A 25,762-nucleotide genomic window follows, 5' to 3' on the forward strand; every position below is an offset into this window, starting at 1 on the left:
CCCCCCCCCTCCCCTCCCCTGCTTCAAAGTGAACTCACATCATGACAAAAAGTAAATTACAAGTATAGTTTATTCATTATAGTCCATAACAATGATATTTTATAAAGTTATTTCTAATTACTGGTGCATCTGTGTGCAGTTAACTTTCTTCAAGGTGTATCAAAGATTTTCTTTTTTTAAAAGGAACGTCCAGAGGAAAATTTGCATTTGAATGAAGGAGATCATAGTCTAAGCACTCTTGTGACATTTGCATTCCACCTTACATACAGTTCTCAAGACAAGTCACATTTGAAGCGGACACTTTTCGCACGAGATTGAACTTGATGTGATAGAATCACACTCACAAATTTGATGCACGTTTTCCTTCAAAACTTGATTGGTAATTTCCTACTGTCAAATTTGAAATTACAATTTTCTACAGTCAAAATTTAATTATAATTTTCTACTCTAAAAATTGAATTACAAATTTCTACTGTCAAAATTGAAATTTTTTCTACTTTTTAAATTAGGATGCATATCAGCATGAATAGAGCATGGTCATTGGTATATTTGATAGTTAACTTCAAATCCCCATCGAAGGTTGGAAACCCTATCCAATCCAAGGTTAAAATAATGAAGAGCAAAAGTAATTGAGCAAGTATATCATCACACCTGGTTGCTACAAGTTTCACCTTTGGTACAAACTGTGACAATTTCAATTATCACCATCTCAGAGAACTCTATGAAGTAAATTGTATATACACTTCACCAGGATTGCTTAGAATGTGTCCCTACTTCATCAGTCAGTAAATAAACTTTCTTCTGGACTATTTTCTGAAGGAGAAGCAAACTGAAGAACCATCATCACTATCTTATGTGATAGAGATGCTAGTGATGAAGAAATCCCTATTTTCTGAAGGAGAAACAAACTGAAGAACCATCATCACTATCTTATGTGATAGAGATCTAGTGATGAACAAATCCCTATTTTCTGAAGGAGAAGCAAACTGAAGAACCATCATCACTATCTTATGTGATAGAGACGCTAGTGATGAACAAATCCCTATTTTCTGAAGGAGAAGCAAACTGAAGAACCATCATCACTATCTTATGTGATAGAGATGCTAGTGATGAACAAATCCCTATTTTCTGAAGGAGAAGCAAACTGAAGAACCATCATCACTATCTTATGTGATAGAGATGCTAGTGATGAACAAATCCCTATTTTCTGAAGGAGAAGCAAACTGAAGAACCATCATCACTATCTTATGTGAAAGAGATGCTACAAATGCTAACAAATCCCAAAGACCGTTGGCTTCTGCTTCTGCTTTTTAAAATCCTGGATCCACCCCTGATTAATAACAATCATTGAGGGGAAAAAAAAAATTAATGAATAAAAAGAAGTAATAAGAAATTCAAACACTACTTGCTCTTCGATATCATTTTTAGACTTGATCAATGTCTTCAGTCTAGTATATATAGGACCACTCACAAACAAGATGGTTAAACTCCTAAACAGAGTCCAATTGTTCTTAGCTGTTGTGGAGGATTTTGTTTGTCGTAAGCATCTCTATCCATACCAAAGACTAACGATGGTTCAACATGGTGCTTCACTTTTAAATACATTTTGATCAAGGCATGTTATTGAAGTAATATAAGGCAAGCATGTTTAACAAGGTGATGAAAGGAATACAATAATAATCTTAAGATTATAGAACAATACCAGAAACAAGAAACTAATGTTTCAATTTTTAGAGAAACAAGTTTTTTGTGTCGGTCCAAATACAAACCTGACACTATATAAATGATGTAATAATATAATTACGTACCTTTAACAGTATGCTATAATTCTCATTATTCACAAATGCGGAACATTTTCCCATTTAAGCTAACTATTGTTTAAAAACATAAAAATACAAAACATTTCCAAACAACAAACAATGGAAGATTTAAGAATAACTTTAGAGTGAATTCAATACCTAATCAGTATATCAATGGATGCATTAATTAATATGCATAATTCATTAATATGCATTAATTAATATGCATAGTATCTGATCTGCAAAAGTTTATTCTTATAAAACAAATGTGCAATCCTGACCATGGGGTTATTTTAGTTTCTATCTTTGCAAGCTTTCTGTTGGTGGGAAGAAAAAAGTGGGCAGGTGGGTAGGTGGGTGGGTCATGATCACATGATATCCCTCACCAGGGATCACAAGGTCATCTGATCACAAGGTAACACTTACTCTGTCGTATTATTTTTAATAAAAACTTAGCTCTTTTCCAAAATCAGGTTAAGCGTTTAAAATCCATAGTGACTAGTCTGGCATACAAGACGACAAAAATTCATTTCATAGTTTCATAGTTTTCATTCTTTCATAGTTTGGAGACAAGTATTTCAGAGGGTACATCTTTTATCGAAGACTCAACAATGTACACAGACAATTTTCAGAGATTACAAACTTGGACAGTCACCCCCAAAAGGAGCAGATTTAATCCACAAATCTAGTCATTGAATAAATCAGATAAGAGTCCTCACATAACACACATCGGTGGTAATCAAATGAAAGGTTTCGGGTGGTCCATCGTCTCTTTATGAGGTGGGATGATGTCGACCTTTGAGGTTCTTCTTATCAGTGCTACTTTAGTCAGGGGTACACCGTAGGGCTGCAGTTTCAGCTTAGGCTCCGACATATGTTCTCTTCTCTCAAAGTGGTGAGCAAACATGGTGCCTGTAGAATGAAGAGTGAGGTATTATGGGATTAAATAAATAAAAAAATATTCTGGTACATAGTTTTAACTCTCTCGATGTTTCGTATTTAGATTTTCACATACAATTTCGGAAATAGAAACATGAAAATGTTAACTTTCCTGACAAAAATTATATTAGTTTTTGATGTTTCATAGTTAAGGCCTCTATAGACTGTGAACAACTAGACTGTAAGCCCATTACTTACCTGCATACCAATATTTCCTTGTAATGGTTCCATTACCACAAAATTTCATTTTTCATTTTTTTTTTTTTTTTTACAATTTCATAAATCAACTATAATAGATTGAAATAAAAGGTAAAAATAAGACACTAGTATTACCAGTCCAAGTATATAACCTTCTGCAATACTCTGATAAAGGTAGGTGTTTTCATGTAAGCAATAATTTGAAATATGGAACAGTGCATTGTGGGAAATGTTTAAATACGATATGGTCTGCCAATGGCAATATCTACAGAGCAATGACAGAAAAAAAATCATAAATAAACACAAGAAGAACGATGGTAACCATACCTACCAGATGAACAAAATAGCTTCACTTTCTCCATTTTTCTAATTTTGAAAGGGTTAAGGTATGCACATAAAAGATACACTCAAATAGGACGTTTTGGTTTCTGTTTTGTCTTGTTCGTAGAACACAGCAGTAGAAGTCAATGATAGACAGTTAATATCACTGAAATGTTAGAGTTAATACACACAAACACAGCTTACTTACACAATAATCAGAGGTTGTTAAGGGAGAATAGTTTTGCTCAAGCATAGACCCAAAGTTTTACCAAACAAACATTTTCATCAGTTTTGTAATTATGAAATATGGAAAAAATTAGGTTACAATATAGAAGAGAGGTTTAAGAGCAAAAAGTTTATTTATAGGAGGAATACAGTAGTTGTCTGATTCTGTACACACATTCTCTTGAAAATGAATTGTTAAAGCCTAGGTAACATTTCATCTATAGTATCATTACATAACACTTTTCTCTTTTCCAGGTGTATTTTTACTTTCAACCTTCATTTAGAGCACAATGTGCCAATTAATGGTTTTGGGCAATGAATGGATTTTTGAAAAGACTTCAAAACATAATCTTAATAATGAAGCTATAAAATGTTTTTGAATTTGTCTTCAAATTTCAAAGCATGTTCCATTGAAGCCATTTAATTTTATTTCTGGTTTGGACTTGATGAGTGATCACAAGTCTCCTTTGTTGGTCATCCATATACAAATATTCCTCTTTATCAACCTATGTCTCTTCTCAATTCTACTAACCAAATAGAAAGAAGGCAACATACAAAGCTCTCACATGATTTTAAAGGTGGGGGGGAGGGGGGCCAAAACTACAATTTTCCTCATAATTTAGGTATGGTCATCAACTTTATGGAAGGTCGTACTGGAACCAGAGTGGTGTTCTTAAATTCAACAACAGAATCTAAAAGATCACCCAATTGAGAAAGTCAGTGACTTCAAATGAAAAATATGTATATGACCGTCCATGGCTCAATTCTATCTAAACATTTCCACCCCTTTCTTGAACAAGAGTTTTTCTCTCTGAAAACCACTGAATGAAAAGCACTAATATTAGGATTCACATCCTTGTTATTCTTCCTTTCCCCTCCCCCTCCCCTTCCCCTACCCCTCAATACTGATTCAGATGGTATGATGCTTCTTTTCAACTCCCTCCATAAACGAAAAAATGTCCTACATCACCGGACAAAAAAAAGACTCAGTAATCGTTTCGTTTTATAAATTGAGACGTCTGCGGGGTGAATGACTGACTTAAAACTACCGAAATGCTGACGAAGAGGTCAACACACTTGGTTTTCATCTTTTTCCCAACGAAGTAAATTTGTTGTTGTTCATGTTACCCTTTGTTTTGACAGAAAGGCTGATAAACTAAGAGATAGTGACAGAGAAGATGGCTTTTTTTTATTGTCTATCTACAAGATTAATAAATTTGATTAAATAGAGTAAAACTGACATGAAATTTTGATTGCTCCATGATCTATCTCTGATTGGAATTTGGAAATGTAAGGAAATAAGATATGAAAATAATAAGAAGAATATCGTAAAACTTGATGATAAGGTATAAATGGAACTCAATATACTCACAAAGCCATGAATATTGACAATCATTGGTTGTGTCTAAGACACAGGTGGGCAAAGTGCGGCCCCGGAGCAAAATTATGTGAGGCACCGCGAGCAGACTTTCTGATCTTTCATTTCTCATATATGTCCATTATTACCAAGGAAATAGGTACATCTTTAAGTGTTACCGCACCTCCATTAGGTACATAATTTCACTGCAGCCTGACAAACCAATTTCATGCACACCCATGGTCTAAGTGGATTATGTTTATGTTACTGAAATGAGTAGGATGTTGCTTTAAGGCTTGGATGATGTGAGATCATGAATTGAGATTGTGTTTGGATCACTCCCTACCCTACCACTTTCCACCACTCTCCTTAATATTGTCTGTCATATTGTGCTTACCCCCCTCTTCCTCCTCCCACCCGCCCCCCTCCCCCAAAATGACTTTAGGCAATATTTAATTTAATGCTGTTTCATGATACTTCTTTATGAAAGGTTTAGAAGTGTGTAGTTATGATTCTAAACCTTAATTTTTTCTTTCTTACAATTGTTTTTTTTTAGGGGGGGGAGGGGTTGAGAATGGAACTGTCTGGATTGCTCATTTCATGTTAACACTTAGTCAGGCATAACAGTAACATCAGTCTAACATGCTCCAGTTTTCAGAAGCATTTTATTGCCACTGTAACAAAAAACAATAGGTAACCATGGTGAGGTACTTTGTTGTCAATTTTAACACTCCTCAAATGACTGGGAATAATAATTTTTTGAGAATGTGCAGCTTTAGGAAAGTTCTTTTTGAAGACTTAACTAACATTGAACTTTTAGAGTGCTGAAAATATGGGGCCAAGTCTGATGACCCTTAAGCTCAAAATGGAAGAAGAAAAAAAACCTGTTGACGCACAGACCGGTGACTAACATCATGTGGGTGGTAAAGTTTAATTCATGCACCTCTAACACTACCCCCTTCCACAGCTCTTTGACAGAATCCGAGGACCATATATTATTATTCAATGTGTGTGTGTGGCAGATTAAATTAATTAGCAAAAGCAAAATGAATGACAAATTTGATAATATGGAGGATAGCATTAGCTATGGTGATACACGAATGATGTTTTTTGGTCTTGTTATTAAGTTAAAAAGCGATTACCACAGTGATATAAAGCCACCAATTTTTTTTTTTATTTCAGCTGGATGTCGACCCTGAAAATGGTCAGAGAGATAACATGAAACCTTGCGAGGTTAGTACACAGAATTAGTAGGCATGTCATTAGCATAGTAACTATACCATAGGTATTAAACAATCAATCACAATGAAAACAGCACATATAAAAATAAAAAACATAAAATAAATGTGAATTTTAATAATGAGAAGGTTTTCGAAGTTGATGTTAAGTGTGGTTGCTTATGTTAATTTCATAGCATTAACTGCTTCTTCTTCAAGAAAGAAATGGACAGACATTGGATTACCTAGATGTTGGTTCCTTCGCTTTGTAAACAGCTTCTGGACAAACATTTCAGAGCATTGTCTCAGTTCCTTGACCGATTTTGTGGTCAACCTTGACCATATCATTTTTGATTGTACAGAAGACGTCAGACATCCTATCAAATTTTGTTGTGTTTTTTTGCTATGTACATGCTACACGTTTCATTTTTAATAACAAGTTGAGGGACAAAACCACGACAGGTAACAGCTTTTTCTTCGATAAGTTTGTCTTCTTACTGGAAGTAATTAGATCCATTTTTTACAAGGAGAAACAATCGATACTGTTCTGTAATTTATAAAAAATTATTCAAGAAAGAAGAAATAAATTAACTGTTTCTTCTTATGTTAGATCTAAGTGTGGATGTTAACATTACAGGTAAAAGACAACAATTGTTTGAAAGGGTAGGTTAATTAGTCCCAGTCCCGCATATCATAAGCGAAACGCTTCTCAAAAATCCAACCTCGCTTGGAGAAAAGAGGCAGCATTGTTGCTCAGTCATTCACTTACACAAACATTGCTTAATTGTCTGTAATGGTATTAAATTGCTAACACATTAAATACTGCATAAAATGGCTCAGAGACTCATAATTTATTCTAAACGATGACATGATTCCGACTTAATAATGAGCCCACACACAGTCAGTGTATAAAACATTTCTGATGTTGACGTCACTATAAGGGCTGACCATTACTAACTGGCACATTAATGATAGATATAGGTTTAAGTTACATTTAATTTAAGCAGTTATCAATTTAAGATCTGTATGCACAAATAAACAACAGTATTTGTATGCAGTTAGAGGGAAGCAACAAGGGATTTTCTTCAAAAGTCATAGGAAGTTCTGAAAAATATGCAAAGGTTTGCCTGGTCTCCCATAATTTGTGCTGAAAATAATCGTTTATTAGATGTTACTTTAGATCAACGTAAAGACAGACGAACAAGTTAAAAGCAAAAGAGAGACTACAAAGCATTGTTGTCCGCATAATTTACCTGCTTCCATAAATAGCAAAATCATAAATTAGATATATTAAAGATACATCAAAACTATCAAACAGTCCACCAAAAAGAGTGTGTCAGTGTTACAGGTGCACAACAATCATTGCAATGACATGGACATTCTACATAGTGAGGTGGAGCTGTTGTTGTGTAACGTTACCCTGGTATTCAAAGTTGCCAAAATACTTTGGTGGGTAGCCACAAACTTTCTGATGGTTTGTCAAAAAAATTTGTAGGGTTGGCCAAAGCATTTTGGAGGCTTGGCCCAAAAAAATTTGGAGGGTTGACCCAAAAAAATTTGGAGGGTTGCCAAACAATGAGGAAGAAGAGAACCAGAAATTTGCAGATATTTGTGTGAAAATAGTGGAAATATCTTGAACATAAATTTCTTCAAAATATGTCCAATTTAGTTCTGACCCACCCAACCCCTTCCCCCATCCCTTGTCTGTCCACTCCTCTCTCTTCCAATGAGTGTGTAGGTGTGAGGTTCTGACAACAGTACTGATGTGCACTTAAAACATTAACTGTTAATAAAGACAAACCCTTCACCAGTGAGAAGATAGATAAAAAAAAGTTTCTGTGAAATACCTAATTAATCCAAGGTATACAATGGAGATCATCCCAGGCTATTGGAATTAAGAAGCAAAGCAAAGAAGATAGTGATAAAAAAAAATAATAATTTTGGAAGACATCATTGAATATAATGCACAAGCAGAGACGGCATATATAAAAGAAGTGAGTTATTTTGAAGCAAACAAAAGGGGTATTATTAAAGCAAGCAAAGCCACATCACATTCACCACTGTTTTAGAGCACACAATATCAAACAGTACCAGAAGGCCCAGGGGTCCTCCTCACGGCCCACTGATACGGGCCACGGGTGGGGTGGACCGTAACAGTTTCATATGGCTATTGCTGTACTCCTGCCAAGTGACAAGCTTGGTCTTGCTTGTACGCTCTAGAGACAAAAAGTGACGAGTATAAAGGGAATAAACTCATGAAGGGTAAAAATGAAATAAAATATGCTTTTTTGCCCAAAATATGACTATTAAATACATTTAACGGCTAAAATTAGCTGTGAATTATGGTTGTAACAGATTTACCTGTTTGAGATAAGATATAAAGGGTTTGCAAGCTGTTTAAAGCTCTATACTAGAATCAATGCTAGGCGTATTAGTTATATTACGTATGTAAATAGTTACATTTATCAACACTAAAAGACTACTATATCGCAATAGATCTATCGGCATTATTCAGCAAACTACACTGTGGGTATATCATCAGTGGATAATCAACACTTTGTATCAGCAATACCTAAATAAACTATGAACACTCACAGCCTTCTGAAGAGCAAAAAGCTACAATACACTATAAATGCTATGGTTAAGCCAGTACTATACAATATGGTTTAATATTAATAATGTAAATAATTCTATGCATGCTACTGTACTCATTAGTTTATAATACAAAGGCATGCATGTTAATTAGTTGCACCTGTAAGCATGGTCTTAAGTGTCCGGATATTTCAACTTGGTGATTTCTGGTCTATTTATTACCATTTTTAATTTCAAATCATTAAAATATTATAACAGAAAAAAAATAGAGAAATTAAAACCCTGAGTATGTAGACTACTATGTCTGGGGTTTGTGCGGTGACTTTTAACATGGAAGGCCATGTGAGACAAAATCACTCTAATCTTAAAAAGCGCCATATGTTCAACAGCAACTGAACATATTCCACCAGGACAGGTCTGAAGTACAGAAAAGTTTGAAAAAACCTGTTACTTTCTGGTAAGAATGTCCAATGTCCAAGAGGATTGATGCCTATGTCAAAATTTGTCAGATGTTGGAACAATTAAGAAATTTTACAATAAAATGAATTTTCCTTGGGAGAACCCTCAACGAATAATTTAGTTTACAAATCTGACGAGATATTCGATTGTCTCGGCCTATCTGGTAACTGATTCAAGTTGATCCCTGATTATGACAAATAAAACCAAAAATACTCCGCATATTTCTAGACACTTTTCTCTCCAGAATAACAACCAATTTGTAACAAATTACAGTAAATGATAAACAATAGAGGATGCAAAGTTTGAATTATTAATGGAATTCTTTGGAAACTAACACAGGCAGAGGTAGGTGATTAGTTATTCTCCTACACTGTACACCATCATGAAATTTTACCACGACTGTACAAATGCATATATTCAAACCCACAATAGCTACCACTTATTCTACACAGATAATTTGATAGTACTGAACTACCCTCCCCACCCACCCGCCCCCAAAAACTCAATTTTATCAGTTAACATATGTAAATGAATAATTTTTTGTAGAAACAACCAAAAATCAGTTAAGTCGACAGTGATTTACAAGGTCAAGTAACTACCTACCAACATCTGATTCTAAAGAGAAGGTCAAGCATGAGAAATGATTGAAACATGCATACCATTACCGGAAATCTCTTATCCTGAACCTAACCAATGGATTAAACCTACCAAAAACTAGCAATTGCATCTAACATCAGTACTCCCCTCCCCCACCCCCCCTCCTCCCTCTGGCCCGCTTCTGTCCTGTAAAATCTTCAAAAGAGACACTGTCTATGTTTAATGAATTTACGAAAAGGATCCTCCTTTGATTAGAAAGATATTGCAGTTTCTTGACTGCTTTTACCATTTTCTTGTTTTTGACTAAGAAATTCACAAACTCATAATAATTTTGATAATAATACTTACTTGCTGTTCTAACAGGCTTTGTCTTCTTCACTGGTTTCCTCGTCGGACTGGTGGCCTTTCTGTTGGCATGGTGACCGTGACCAGCCTCTGCCGCGTGCGAGCTCTTAGACGATCGTATCAGCTTCTGGATGGACTTCTGTTTGTTTCTTGGAGACTTTCGTTTCATCTTCCTCTCCACGGCTTCGTCCACCGTCTCTCCCTCCAGCAGGTCACCGCCCTCGGCGCTTAGGCTGTAGAGACCCTTGGCAGCGGCCCGAGCCAAAATGTCCGAAGCACTCATGGCTTGATCCTTATTAAAAGAAAAGAACCCAATTAGAATCTTGAAAAAAACAACAGATTGTTGCCCTGAGGCAAAATACGTAAACATCTAAAAATATTCCACACCAAATTAAAAGGTAAAAAATTCTCAATGACACATTTTTGTTTTAATACAAGCTATTGTGACATAAAGCCTTTTATTTTTTTCCAGGGAGAGGTAAGGGAGTGGGTTGTCTGTGATGTCATTAGACCGAGTGTCTCGCTAAAGCCATTTGTTACATGGTTAATCAGTCACTGCTATTGTATTGCAGTTGGTGGCCGTTCTGTAATATTTTACCAGTTATACTGAAACTTGGAAACAAGGAAGACTGCCAGTGATGAAACTTCTAAAGACACAGACTTAATGTTTCTTCACTCATAGATGGCTGAGTAGTGAACAAAGAATCAACATTTTTTGAGCTTTCTGAAGGTGAAATAAGGGTGACAAATATCTGTCTTTCTAGCACATTTTGCAACAATATTGATTACTTTCTAAGCCGAGCTATTCTGCCTCATCCTGCTACATTATTCTTTCTTTCTTTTTTACCTTACCTGTCTGCTCACGACGGCTACGAAACATCCTCCAGTCGAAGAGGAAGGTGCAATCTTGAGGAATCGAGACGTGGCTGGATGACATTCTAAATCCTTAGGGCTGAGGGGAACGGTGGGGGCGATAATTTTGTACGGATTCTTCGTCCCTGGTGTTCGAAGGTTGGTATACTCCACGGCTTTGGTGACAACACTCTCGTTCTCTTCCTCAAGAATGGACAGGGTAGCGTAGACGACGACTTGTACTTTGGGGACTGGGAGAGAAGAGGGAGTAAAGGCAGGGATGCAATCAATAATATAGTGACACAGACTTGAAAGATTGGTTCATCTTATGTATCGGTTACGACAAGGAGGTTGGAAAGTCATTCACTATTATTTAAGTTAACACCTGACTTGGGCGATTTGGAAAAATGTCAGATGGGATCCAAAGACCAAAAATATTTTTTTTACAGAAAATGAAAAATCAAAGAAACCAGGCATTACTGCTGTTATCCAAGCAGCTTTACATAACATGTCAAAAGAACTCCCAATGGCAATCCACACCAGGCTGTTAGAAGCATTGCCGATATAAAATGAACTTTCTGTTCACATAAAGTTACATTTCTCCTCGGGCTACTTTTTCACCTGTACTTGCCTGTATTAGTTCATTCTTTATTAAGTAACATCATTGGCTCCTATGTAAGATAACGACAAAATACAAACAACACAACAAAACACCCCCTTAGCAACCGTTGACCCTTGCTTAAATAAAACACTTTTCTAAAATATCAACTTTAGTTCTCCTCCATTGTTTTTAATACCGGGGCAATTTCCCTAAAGGACCCCCTCCTAGGGGGTTGACAAACAGGGTCACTCCTATTGTGTTCTTACTTGACTGCTTCATTAAATATAAAAACTTACATTTCATGGCATGCTTCAGTAAGTCCATCTGATCAACGACTAGGCTGTTTATCTTCTCGGTGTCGAACGACTCTTGTGACATTTCCTTGAGGATGCTCAGATCTGACAACAACAAAAAGTGTCACAACCACATTTTATTTATCACAGTATGATTAAAATTATTTGTTACATGTTGGGTTAGGGTATGGGGTTAGGGGTTTAGGGTTAAAAAGGGGTTTAGGGGAAGGGGAATGGGTTAAAAGGTTGTGCTATTCTTTTATCTCTGTTTTTTGTTTCATTGCCAGAAAATTTGTCATTTGGTAAACAAGTTTTCCTTAAATATACCTTCTTGAAGATTCATATGCCAACATGATCTTTCAGAGTGAACACGAAAATTTCCCGAACAACAGAAACAGCAACACACCAATACAACATCAACAAAAACAACATCAAGACAACTAACCTTCCCCTTCTTTCATAATGAACTCCACAGGGTTAAGGAGGCCTGACCTTGAGTCAGGAGGTGTCACTAGTACTGCTTTAACATTCTTCAACCTCGGATCAGTATGCTGTACCTCTAAAAAATTCTCCGGTATATACTTTAAATCTTGACACAAAAAAAGGGAATCAATTAAGGAAAAAAAAAAATTACCCAAAAATAACTTTGTACACCTTGATATTAACTGTTTGTATATTGTACTTTCATGCCTAGCTTCAAAACAGTATGAGTAGCATGAACTTTAATGTTTCTATCAGATGAAGGTTAGGAACTGTTCCTACTGTCAATACGATTGCTTTAAAGCATGATTTGATAGGACAATATACAGTGGTATTAGCATTAGAAACTTTTCACAACTGGCTGAAATGTGCATAAATCTATTACATTTCTATAAACTAATATTGCACTGCCATACCACCTAAATGTTACTACGACAAATCAAGAAACAAGGCAACAGAAGAATTTTTTTTTTGCATTTTATACAAGTTTGTAGACCTCCTTCGGGGGATTGTAACATGAATGTTTAATTCTCAGCATGAAAAACCTTTATTTGACATTCTAGCATATGCTCAATACTGTTGACCTTAGACCTCAGTAAGGATTACTCATATATCAGAGAAAACAAGAGTACCCTAATCAGGGTCAAATCAATGGGTTTGCAAAAAAAGAAGCAAAGGCTTGTCTTTATATCACACATTTTCTACCAGTTCTAGAAGTATAGTGTAGAAGCATTACATAACCTCACCCACATGTTATTCGTAGTTACAGGAAAATATAGTCAAGCCAGGGTATCGAAGGGGGGGGGTGGCTTTACAGAATGTGAGCACAACAATCTTAACCTCCACATGCTTTAATGGGAACAAGACTCAATCTTCATACTAAACGAATTGAAGAGAGAGAAATAACTTAATTATTAAGTAAATACAATCACCCCTAACCTTGACCCACCCCCTAATGTTTGTCTCCATCTGGCCTTTTCTTTCTCTAGCTATCCAATATATTCATATTTGAAGTAATTGTTAAATCTTCATATGCAACATCTACCTGTCTACTTGGGTCACGATCTTTTCTATCTAACAGAACATAGAATTAAACTAAACTACCCTGTGTACACACCATTGGGTAAACAATTCATCGACAGCCTTTATGTGTCCCTCAGACAACAGTACATTTTAGCTGATGATGAAACTTCTTTCTTCCTAAAGAAGTCTCTGTTTACCTTGAAAATGTCAGACTCACTGATAAAGGAGAACAAAGTAAACAGGCTGTTTGATTAAATTTCCTATTCCAATAAGAAAGGGGAGTATTCTATTCTTTCCCCTTTCTATGAAAACAGCCTAAAAAAAAATACAATTTGAGTATAAAAGGATCCTTCTCAATTATCTTCATTGTAAAGAATGCTCTTCTTTCTGATAAAACAGGGTTGGCATGAGATCTATTTCAACTTGACCGTTATCATAAACAGCATCTTTCTTTAATGAAGGTCAAGCCTTTTTGATCATTCAACATGATAAACAATGATCGGACAGGGGAAATACTTAAATTTCCACTATCTTAACACGTAGGGAGCATTAAGTCCCTCCAAGGAGAGCCAGAATAAATAAAAACTTTATCCTCGTTATCTGTATGATGTATTTAGGTGCTAACAGTGAGCAATCCCAACCTTCATCTTTGGCTACTGAAGGAATCTCTGTAACGAACAACTCCCCAAACACAGCAGAGAAGAAACTTTGTTCCATTTCGGAGATATCAAAGTAGTTCAAAAGTCCTGTCTTCGAGCTGCCATTTTGTAAATATGTGACGTATTGTCCCACATTTAAATCATTTATGTTTCATATCTTCAATATATATATTTTCAATGTTGACAGTTTTGGACACTGAGACCGATGTCATCATTAGGTCATGTAGAGTGCTTCAATATTTTACGTTCAGTATTTGCAATATTCAGCATTTGCAAAAATCTATCAAATGTTAAGATAGGAAAACAGAGTGATTTAAAGCATGTGAGGCTCGATGATGTCATATTTAGACTTGATCAAAGTATTCAACCTCATATGTGAAGAAACATTAAATCTGTAATACCTCTCAAGTGGAATAAGGTTTCTCTTGACTGTTTGGGGCAGTTGTTGATTGACACTAATGGTCGTGTTTGTGTCTCCTTTTACCAATATTTAAACCCTACGCATGAAAAAAACGATGCTATAGTATGTCTGCTGACCAACGAAAATATGTACGCCTTTAATTCTGCTGGTTATACCTGTATTTTCTAGTAGAGAATTGTTAGCCAATGTGTGATGTAAAGTTCTTGACTTTTTGAAGCAATACTTGTTTCACATAAAGGTGACCGTGTTTTCACCTTGTCTGTGTTTTGGTGTTAAAGGATACTTGTAATTCCATAATGACTTGCTCTTTCCTGAAGCTCTTCCAACTGTTCGTTATCTCTGACCCCGAAACCGTAGACGGTAGAGTTGAATGAGTCGGTCAGGGTAGCAAGATGAGCAGTGGTTAGTCCTGACCCGACCCCCACATGGATGACATCGTCTCCTTCACTTATGAGTGGAGTCACTGAATGGGGTCCTAGGCAGCACACCTTGTCCTGGAAGGGATAAAACAAAGCAAACGTTAACCCTAGAGGAAAGTCATCTTGTGTCAATGTCAATTTTGAAAACCTAATGAGACTTTGGTTCTCTCTTGCATTCTGCTCCAACCAATCTCTCTGGTTTGTACATCATTTGAACCAATCTCTCTGGTTTGTACATCAATTGAGAACACCCTCCCCCACCCACTCACCCACCTATCCCCTGTCTGGATCATCCATACAAATAAGAAAACACACATTTCCAAACTGTAAACCACCCCTTCCTCCCATCCCCTACCCCCCCCCCACACTGCCAACCTAAAGACAAAGATCAACTCATTGGGCAATGTTTAGACCCAGTTTCTGGTCACCCAAACAATATCAGCGATATTTGATTACTTGGATGATAAGGTGTCCTCCTTTCACTAGGTCCGTCTCCTCCAGTCTTTCCCTGCTCCCTGCAGGGAACGCCACCACATCTGAACAGTTCTCATCCTGGAGGAAACCGTCGTCATGGAGACGTTCTATACTTGACACCCTACTGTAGCCTTCTTCCCTCAGAGCATCCACTGCCTCTGGTACGCTACATGAGGAAAACACAGCAAACAGGCATGTTTAATGGTGACGATACCGGCAATGTTTGCATTTAAGCTGGAAAACATCAAGCCAGTAGAAATATCCTGATAGTTTTTTCATTCTCCTTTCCATTTTTTTCTGGCTTTACATCTTTACTACTTTGTTTTCTTGAACTTTGACCTTGCTGGTATTTACCAAGGGAAGTCTACATGCAAGGGAATTCTACATACCAAATATGGACTTCCATCCAACCAAAACAATACTTTGTGAGTTATTGTGTAATACAAATATTTTCAGACTGTGACCTCTGTTGTGGCCTCTTTTGTATTTGAGAAATGAATAAAATCCATGTGCGACTCTACTCAGACACCGTGTCAAAAAAGGAAGACTTCTTCGGCAGCTGCCAAAATCCCATCAGCAAGGCTGAATCGATATCAAATGGTAAGGATTATCAGCTACAGACCAGCAGTGCCTACTGTAAGGAACAACTGTGGAGAACAAAATATTATATCCTACGCAGCCATACTGCAGAGATGCTGTGTTCCCCTTCAGCATCCTGCTATTGGCACAGTGCCTTACCTATAAGTGCATGACAAGAAGTCTGGTGTTTAAAGCAGCATTTTGCGATTTGTCGCCGTTTTCCTCTTTTTTGATAAGTCCATCAAGTTTTTTACATATATATCAATCACAAAACAGCAAACTATGATATTAGCTAAATTTTTTCCCTGCCAAAAGCGTTAATTGGCTAGTAATTAAGGACATTTGCAGATAATGAGAAAAGTGTCCTCCGACAATTTATACATTTAATATTAACCGCATACAGTTCCCCCAACCCACCAGTTTGAATTCAACCAATCAGAGATGCAGGTTTAGTTATGAGCTGTTGCTAAAAATAGATTCAAAACGTCGAGTTGGTAACTTGGTACAACCAGCGAGCTGGACTCTAACAGCTCCCTGGTACAACTGCCATCTAGACAATCTACACAAATCAAGCATGGTGTTGTATTACGTATTGGCCAATGACGTTCGTAGCTTTTAAATATTCATATTATGGGCTAGGTTTATTTGGATCCCAACGGAAAATATCTTCGAGAAAAACAAAGTTGAGGCAAAATGCTGCTTTAACAAGACTGTGTTTTCACAACTTACCTGATTCTGAGTTGATTTATCCATGCGTAGGTCGGTAGCTGCACGCCACATTCTTCTCGCTCCCTGACTTTCACAGGTAATAAATGCTCTATGCTTCGTGCCTGGAATTTGATACGATTCCTAGCGAGGGCAGCATTTAATCTGACCAGGTGTTTGTTGAGATCTTCCTCGATCTCCTGTATGTACGGAATGGTCGACTCTAAGCCCATCTGCCGACGTTTCACAAAATGCCTTTGCATCATGTTGCAAAGGATGACCATTATGGGTTGATGATTTTCATCCGGCTGGGTAAAAAAAATTGCCAAATTTGCACCAGATGGACGATCAATCTTATACTAAGTGCAATGTTACTTGATACAATGAAATTATTCTAGGACCCAAGATCCCCACCAACTTTTTAATATACAATACTTACTTAGATTATATATCTGCCTGTATGTCTGAACTTTGAACCCTTCCCTCACCCACCCCTTATCTCTGCTCCCCCAAATCCTCACCAATCATCAATTTGTTAATACACAATACTTACTTAGATTATTTCTCTGCCTGTATGCCTGTATTTTGAACCATTGTCCTCACCCCACCCCTATTCTCTGTCCTCCCCCATCCCCCCCCAAAAAAAATATCAAACCCAAAGAAAACTTGACACATAGACCAACCCTTTCATAACCACTGTGGTTTCCTGTCTACTTAGCATGTCTATTGTATAAGAGCATATAGCAGCAAATTATTTGGCCATTTAATGTTAAGGTAAATTATAACCCAACTACCCCCATAGCAGCTTAGAATAGGAATATTTTATGTCTATAATTTGAAGAAATGAAAAGCAGACAGTAGCTCTAAAACTCACGCTACACGAGACATTTCCAACGACTGCGAAAGTTTCATCACCGTCATGAGAATTGAAAGTACAAATGTTCTACACTTAACATCTTGCATTTAATCACATCATCATCCAACCCTGTAAGTTTATACATTACTATGATCTTATGAATACCAAAAGTATCAAAATTGGATACTTACGATCATGTCGTAACTATAGTAACCACTATCCAAAAGAATTTCTTCTAAAAGTGCTTGATCTGGAAAGAATCAGATTGCAGAATTATTCTAAAGTTCTAAGGTTCAAGAACTGTACAATATGAGCATTGTAACATGTCAGATGCCAAGATTAAGATTGGAACTAAACACCTTATAAAGAAGCTTATTAACAAAGAAGCATATATATCGCATTTCAAGTTGAAAAGTTTGTTTACATTCCATGGTGAAGCTTTGATAGGAAAAGGGTCAAATTTATAAGTAAGAATTAGAGCATAGGAAATTTACTGTAATCTACAAAACGCTGGGTGTGTCTTAAAGCTCCACATTTTCAAATTTGTTGAAATATTCAAAGATTAATTGACCAAAAGTTTTTTTTCCTTCCTTCCATCAAAAAGATTCCTATTAAAGGAATGTATCACAGTTCTTGATGCATGTTTGCTTGCATTCTATGATGAAATTTGGACGAGAAAATAAATTTGTATTAAGTTTACCTGTGCCAAAAGTTGCTATAATCTTAAGGTAATGGGCATCTTTAAATCTCAACTTTTTCAAAACTTGTGGATATAATACTAGGATTAATTCATTACTTTTTTGTCTGCTTGTGTTGGAGTGCCACTTCCTCCATGTCTGAAAATGTAGTGTTTTGCCTCAAGATATAAATGCACTATGTAAACTATAAATGCTATGTATCTCAGGTAATGATTTAAAGGTATGCTGTATTGGCCCCAAATATGCTAGATATTCAAATATGGTCACCTTTGGTCAAAATTCTAAAGCTGTTTTTTGAGGAAATATTCCTCACTAGGACATCCAGTCATCTTGTGTGTTCCTCAAAAATGTCTGAGAACAATTTGGAGAGTACTGTAAAGACCTCCAAGAAAGTACTTTTTGAAAACTTCTAGCAATTATAGCGTGCTACAATTTGGGGCCTATACTGACAACCTTTAAGTGTTCAAAATTTTGTGTCACAGTTTTGAAGAAGTACTCTGAAGTTTGTCTCTTATTAAAAAACTATAGTTCCTGTGCATTTGTATAGAAATTTGCAGATATTTTGTTGCATTTTGTGATGCAACATGATAACTATATATTCCCTGTATCTGCTAATAAAACCTTTGCACAGACAAACAATTCCCTTTTCACAGCTGTCTGGAAAACACAATTCCTGTAATCTCCAATCTGTATAATCAGTAGTTCTGTAAATAAGGGAAGTAAGGTAAAGCACTAATTTCCAAAATTCCTAGTACCACATATTTTTCATATCTTTCTGAAAGTCTTGGAATTATGAGATTAACCTTTTTTTCTTAAATTACTTTGTTGATCAGTAAATGTTACATTTCTATACTAAAAAATTTAAAATCGATGGTAAAACTTAACATAAAATAGCTGTAAAGTTATCACAAGTTTAATTATATATATATATATTAGAAATAAAATTATAACAAAATACTTGCACATGAAATAATCTGAACCATGTATGTCACACCATAATTAAAATTTAATAGCAGTAGCACACAATGTGCTACAAGTGGTTAAAAACAAGTGTTAAATCCAACAGCTCTGCTTGACATTATCTCATATATGTTCTACTGCAACTCAATTAGTGCTTCCTACATCATAGTTTGTCCTCTCTGGCAGTCTTTTCTCTTGAAACATGGCAGGATATTATTTCATGGAACATGAATAAAAATCTCCTCCAAAGGATGAGACACAAGCCGGTCAAAAGTTAAAATGCTTAGCATTCTAAAATAGCCCTCTCCCCCCCCCCAAAAAAAATCCTCTGATGGTTGAGATTGTTCAAATTCTCTTACAACAATCTCTAGTCAAAACTACACACCAATTTTTTTCTAAATGAGAATGTAAAATGTTGAAAAGAATTTTAACAAGAAGATTAAAGAAAAAAAAATTAAAATATATTAACAATATATCTGCATAGCCATCAAATTACTACCAATACAGTTTAGCTTTATAATATTAAAAAATCACTTATGACATATATTCTGGGGCAAAAATTTAACATTTTGAAAAACGAAACTTCAACTCACATTTTAATGTCGAAAAAGCAAGATCGTAGATTTGTTTCTTCAAGGTGTCATTTTTCACTGGAATTTTGACAGGATCGTAACTGTTAGTTTCTGCATTTTTATCCACGAGTAACTTGTCCGACTTAAATCCAGGACTGAGGCTACCGAAGAGTAGCCCAGCGTAATGGTAGATGACATGAGCGACCGACGTAGAATCGTTCTCCAAGCTTTCCGCTAGGGAGTCCATGGCGCTCTCCGATATGCTGTTTCCCAATTCCAAGCCTGTCGGTAGAGGGGGTCCTCCCGGGGTCTGAGACCTCCCCTGCTTTTGGAACTGATCTGGCGACGAATATGAGTGTCTCGTCTCCATAGTCAAGCCATGGTTTAATAATCTTTGCCTAACCAATGCCATTATCTTCTGTTTATACACAGCCGCGGCTTATGTTGATAATGCACTCAATGAGAGATGCTTCTACACAGTGACAGATTATCGATAACCACCGGTTGTTGGTTTGCAGTAACTGTTCACGGCTACACGTCACCTAGCACTGTCTGATGATATCTTTGCTTTTCAAGCAAGTGTGGTTGCCTAGGTAACCGGCCAAGCTAGTTAGCCTCATTGTTTGCTCTGTGGAGGGAGAGAGATAGAATAAACACTGTTATAAGGACGGTTACGGAAAAACCTTGCCATTAGAAAGGTCGCTTTAATGACGAGAGTCCGTCAGACTTTTTCATCAAAAATCGCTCAAAAGTGCCCACTGTTTATTTAATTCATATACGAAATGTAGGACAGAAGTCTCTCTTACAACTGACACAGGGAAAACGAATCAATACTCATTTCAATGCTCAGTCAGATCAAGTTACAATCTACGATACTTGACAGGTTTAAATATTTGTGCAATGACAACAGTCGCTGCACGGTCTCAACAGCTTTACTCATCATATTAAACAAGTACAGTTGTTCACTTGTCAAGTTGAAGTCACAAAACATGGAGTGCCAAACAGGACAAATCGTTTACATAAATTTGTAATACAATCCCAGCTGAATCTGACGACAAAAGGGTCACTTTTTTCGAGGACTGGTCAAGATGCTTTTAAATCTTCTTGCATGAGCAAGGCCTAGACAAACAAATAAAGAATACACTTACTCCCTATAAAGGCCTCATTGTCCTTTGCAGTCTTGACAAAACTTAAAAGAGTATGGCAATAATGGTATTGTTTAATATGGTCACTATTGTATTTACAGTCAGTATTATTCTCCAAGCCAACAAAAGGTATGCTGTAATTATTCCCTGGGCATCACCTTCTTTGTCACACACTGAGATATCAAACTGTAGGTGAACCAATGGAAACTTCCCTGTTACATACAATAATCTAAATACAGCCAAAAAAAAAGTACCACCTGTTGAAAATAATTGATGGCAGTTAAAAATCAATTAAAATTTTATTATTCCCCAAACATAATCAAATGAATCAGCTGCACTTTGTAAATCAAATCCTCTAGTCTGACTCTCAAACTTTGGGGGTTTCATATGAGAAATAGGTCAGTTCTTGTAAAGAGCAAAGCATATGGTGACTTTATGAAGCTACTCATATTTTTTGTTTTGGTATAAAATTCCCCTTTATATCATTAAATAGTAAAACAGAATTCAGCAGGCTTAATGAAACCTTGCTTGCCACATCTTGCAGGATACAAGAACATTAATACAAACTGTGCGCAGACATTGCTTGTACTTAATAAGTTGGATATGCATGTAAACAGTACTAAACATGTACTAAGTGTGAAGTCCTTTTTTTCAACTTAATGAGGCTATTGTGATTACAATGGTTTCACACAGAGACCTGTTGACGCCAAATTTGCCATTGACCACTGGCAGAAAACAATACGTGTCTTGTACTTAAAGGTGGATTCACATAACCAATATGAAATTCAACCAAACCTCGCTTTTTAGTTATCATATTTACAACTACCTGTTTGCTCCTACTTAGCAATTTACATATTTCTAGTCACTTAAAACTACACACTTGGGAAAGCATCACCCTAACTGTATTTTGAATTTCTTTGGAAAAAATCACTACTTGGAGAGTATGTCGAAGCATTTCGGAATATTTTCATTTCATTTATTTCGTCTATACATAAGAACCATAGAAAAAAATGGTTTAGTATAAACAGGACACTAGAAAAACAATAGTAGTTTATCGAGCTAGCGACCAAAAATATATAGAAAATGTATGTTCACAACCCTCTTTGAAAGTTCTAGTTATGGTCACTCCAAGTGACTGAATTGCTTAAACATGTCATCAAAAGGTACTGTCACTGAACTCATTGTCTTTCAATTTGATAATTAGATCACAGTTCAATTTAGTTTGTCTGATAAAACAGAAACACTTCTCTCTTCCATTCATGTTCAACCAAGAAGAAGCAGACACTCATCAATGTTGTATGGACTACTGTATACATAAGTACACAAACACCGCAGTGTTACCTCTCAGTAAGCAAATGCAAACTGTTTGCTTCAACAAGATCAGTAAACAATTTCAACAAAACATCTGTGTACACGGATTCTTCAGCTCTAAGGTCGAAAGCTCTGAAGCACAAGAACTACCTGGACAGGTGTCCACATTTTCTATCCAAAAAAATGGAATGTTTTAATCTTACGACTGAGAGGACTGATCTCAATCAATAAAATGCAATAACCGTCACCATCCTTGGTTCCTACTTCATCTGTTAAAGGAAAATGTTGTTTTTCCAAGTAAAGGTAGCCACTGTACTATCATCTAATCTTGTACAACACTGAGAAATACATCAGTAAGCTTCTGAACACCCAAAGGCATAATGATAGTGCTTCCTCAAGAATGCTCTTTGGTTCCTTAACTAAGCCCTGTTCTTCAGCTATTTGCTCTCTTTAATGTTTGCTCAACTGATTTTAAACTTACCTTGCTGCTCAGAAGAAGAAATCAAACACTAGATGGCTGACTGAAAATCAAACTAATGAGCAGCACTATTCATCAAAGCAAAGTAAAGGCCAATTCCCATATGAGCCAGTGGACTAGCTTCTTACTGCGATAGTACTCGTCCAATAAACAGGCCCAGTCTGAGATTGAGTTGAACCTAACATGACCATATGTGTTGTCAACAGGTATACACATTAAACACAACACACCATCCCATGCAGAATGAACCAAATTGGACGATTTTTCTTTTCATTTTTTTTAATTATGCTGTCCGTCTATGAATGATTTTTTGGCCAAAAAATTTTCTGATTATTACTTTAGGCATATAGGTATAAATGTATGAGTGACAGTTGCTTTTGCAAACTTATATTCTGAATGCCCAAAACTGGTTGGATCTAAGAAGAGTTGAATTTGATTAATGGTAGATATTTAGCAAATTATCTTGAAGTGAAGACCAAGTGAGGAAAGTTTCGAGAAAAAAAATCACCAAGAAATGAGGGAAGCAGATTTGGCTATTTTTAAGCTTGTTTACAAAAATTTTAAACAAATAGGTGAACTGTACTACACAGTATATTAGGAAACTTGTACAAATTGATATAAAATATGTCATTAACATTAATCAAAGAGAGGATAGGCTTAGCATTACCATTTTCCTAACTTTGCAGAAGTTTGAGCCAGACAGCACAATGCAAATGGTCAAATTCTAGTGCCTCATTTCTGGACAGATTTGCTTGGCTATTACTCGGTCAGTTTCGTGTGATGCAACTTAGATCAAGCTGAGCGAATGTACTGATCCTGATATCCAGAATCGATCCAGGCCAATTTTTCAGAAACAATTGACAAAATTTGTCCACAATAAGAACCCTTCAGTCCAGAACATGGGCTTCCAACATCATACAATGGACATTGTAATTAAATAATAGTTTGAGCATTCTAAATTTTTCCTTTTGAGCAAGGCCTTCAAATGTGTCACAAACCCACACATTTGAAACTAGCAATTGAAATTATATATTAGCCTAGAGTTTTATTATTTATTGATCATCTGACTTTCAACAAAAAATATAGATGCACAAAATCATACATGTAACAATATAGACAACAATATGGGCAAATGTTTATGTTTTTTCATCTTTTTGGTAACCCCTCCCTATGTGAGGTTATTTACTTACAATGCAATCTAAATTTGATGTAAACAACTATTCTTCTGTCGGCCAACCTCCAAAGTTGACTTTGGTTGTCCAAGCAGAAATTTGGTCATTTCAGACAACCTAATGAGGGTGAAAAGTTTGCCCTGGTCATCAAACTGTTTTAACCGTTACATTTGACATTTATGAAGATTGCGCTGCTTGGCCTTAGCAATATTGTTGCCACCTTGCACATTGTCAGCCCACCTATGGCGTATGTCCTGAATCCCTTTTAAAAATGATTTCTATTGTAGTCCTATTGAACCTTAAGTGTGCAGGACTACTCTAGGCCTAGGTATCACTTCTGTATTAACTTAACTAGGCCTAATGACGTTTAATCTGCTAATTAACAAGAAATGACATTCATGAAAGGATAATGGTTTCTCTTTTAGTGCTGCAAACTAATGTCTACAAGTTTAGGCCTAAGTTCAAGTTTATTTTCTACCATTTATCACATAATACAGAAAATCAATTCATACGGATTTCATTATCATAGTTAAATAATACATCATAATTTTACTGGTCTTTAACATAGTAGCGAGTGATTTTGCCTTTAGTATAGATTCTGGAATACAGAGAAAGTGATAGGTAGAAGTTCCAGAATAAGCTTTTCTAGTCTGGACCCTTCAGGAAAAAGAATAATAAACAAAAGCAGTGGATATATAGCCGTCAGATGGTTCCCGATTCCAGTTTACTATTTAGCCATCACTTCCGTCTGACATGCGCAGTTATCAATCTTGCGATTAGCCGCCATTTTGAATGTTGTCTTTGAATGAGTGAAGTTGTGATGCGATTGTGATCCATTTTTAAGCATGCCTCTAGCTGTAGGTGATAGTTTTGACTCGTTTTCTGAAATATTTGAGACGACTGATAAAGACGAATAAAGACGACTGATGCAGGAAAATGTGTGGATTATAGTGTCCATCTAAACTATTAAACAGGCAATGAAAGTAACGGAATAAACCGCACATAATCAGAAAGCAAACATGCTTCATCAAACATCACAGATGAAATATTTCAAAAATCCCGCCGTTTGCCAATGCAAAGACGGTCAAAAAGTAGTAACGCACAGAAAACCGCCAGAAAATTTGCAGGACGGCAAAATAACTCAGGGACCGAATCGTCCGCTGGCACCGCAGGAAAATCACAAGTCCGCAAGATTGATAACTGCGCATGTCAGACGGAAGTGACGCTAAATAGTAAACTGGAATCGGGAACGGCTATATATCCACTGCGATAAACAAATAAAGTAGAACTTAATCAATGTGGTCTTACCTGCTTGACATTAGGCCCTAATGCATAGGTCTGCTTGCCCATTAGGTCTTTCTTATAAAGGAGCAACTGGTATTGCAATCCAACTTCCAAATGTTGGCTTTAGCCTTTATACACAGACAATGCAAGCTAGGGCCTTGGCTAGGCCTATGCCATTGGCTGTAATACTATAAGTCTCACAGATCATAACCATGACAATTGGTAAGTCCGAGCTAAGCCTATTTAAATATCAATGATCAAGTTTTAACTTTGTGGTAACACGATCGTACTGACAGTTCACGTATATTTATTGGTACGGCCTAACCAAAAGTTGTGAGATTTAAAGTTAGCCTTGTTAGGCATAAGTTAGGCCAACCTACGTACGTTAGTTACCAGAGACAAGCAATTATTAACTAGGCCTAGGTTACCTTACTGCACATAGCTTTGCTTTATGACGGCCATCATAACTACCTACCATTTAGAAAATATGTCACTTTAAGCCACAACAAACTTCCATGTTTGTTGAGAAGATAATAAACAGTCTAGGTTTAAGTCTCATTCACACCTCCATCCCATGATCACTTTTACTCTCAGAAACCTGTTGCGAAGGACAATGAACTTGGCATAACTTCTACTTGTGACGTCACAGCGACCTTGATTGACACAGAAGCCCTTTATTCAACCCCTTCCATCAAAATGTGAATGATCGATTTGGATGCGACAGAGCAATT

General features: G+C 36.3%; 1 protein-coding gene across 6 annotated transcripts; it reads right to left on the minus strand.

Annotated features, from left to right (window-relative positions):
* Nucleotides 1-52: 52 nt before the first annotated feature.
* On the minus strand, nt 53-25,671 carry LOC139979463 (putative methyltransferase NSUN7). Of its 6 annotated transcripts, none has more exons than XM_071990275.1 (12): nt 25,507-25,669; nt 23,766-23,864; nt 19,663-20,267; nt 17,603-17,661; nt 16,580-16,863; nt 15,254-15,437; nt 14,662-14,872; nt 12,241-12,384; nt 11,799-11,900; nt 10,902-11,152; nt 10,053-10,341; nt 53-2,711 (listed from the first exon to the last, which is right to left on the minus strand). In XM_071990275.1, the coding sequence occupies exons 3-12, from the start codon at nt 20,051-20,053 to the stop codon at nt 2,539-2,541; spliced, it is 2,088 nt and encodes a 695-aa protein (XP_071846376.1). In that variant the 5' UTR covers nt 20,054-20,267; nt 23,766-23,864; nt 25,507-25,669; the 3' UTR covers nt 53-2,538. The 6 variants fall into 6 exon arrangements, with proteins under 6 accessions (XP_071846376.1, XP_071846375.1, XP_071846377.1 ...); XM_071990278.1 differs by lacking the exon at nt 23,766-23,864 and adding an exon at nt 7,904-7,941 and having other exon boundaries at nt 2,573-2,711; nt 25,507-25,671; XM_071990279.1 differs by lacking the exon at nt 23,766-23,864 and adding an exon at nt 5,982-6,034 and having other exon boundaries at nt 2,598-2,711; nt 25,507-25,671.
* Nucleotides 25,672-25,762: the final 91 nt, after the last annotated feature.

The sequence above is a fragment of the Apostichopus japonicus genome, chromosome 14 (assembly GCF_037975245.1).
Source record: "Apostichopus japonicus isolate 1M-3 chromosome 14, ASM3797524v1, whole genome shotgun sequence".
Lineage (NCBI taxonomy): Eukaryota > Metazoa > Echinodermata > Holothuroidea > Aspidochirotida > Stichopodidae > Apostichopus > Apostichopus japonicus.

Coding starts and splice junctions, on each gene's coding strand:
- LOC139979463 (XM_071990274.1), bottom strand. CDS start 20,053: ATGGCATTGGTTAGGCAAAGATTATTAAACCATGGCTTGACTATGGAG. Junction 16,864..17,602: donor ACTATAGTTACGACATGATC/GTAAGTATCCAA, acceptor TTTTTTACCCAG/CCGGATGAAAATCATCAACC. Junction 11,901..12,240: donor CATTATGAAAGAAGGGGAAG/GTTAGTTGTCTT, acceptor TGTTGTTGTCAG/ATCTGAGCATCCTCAAGGAA.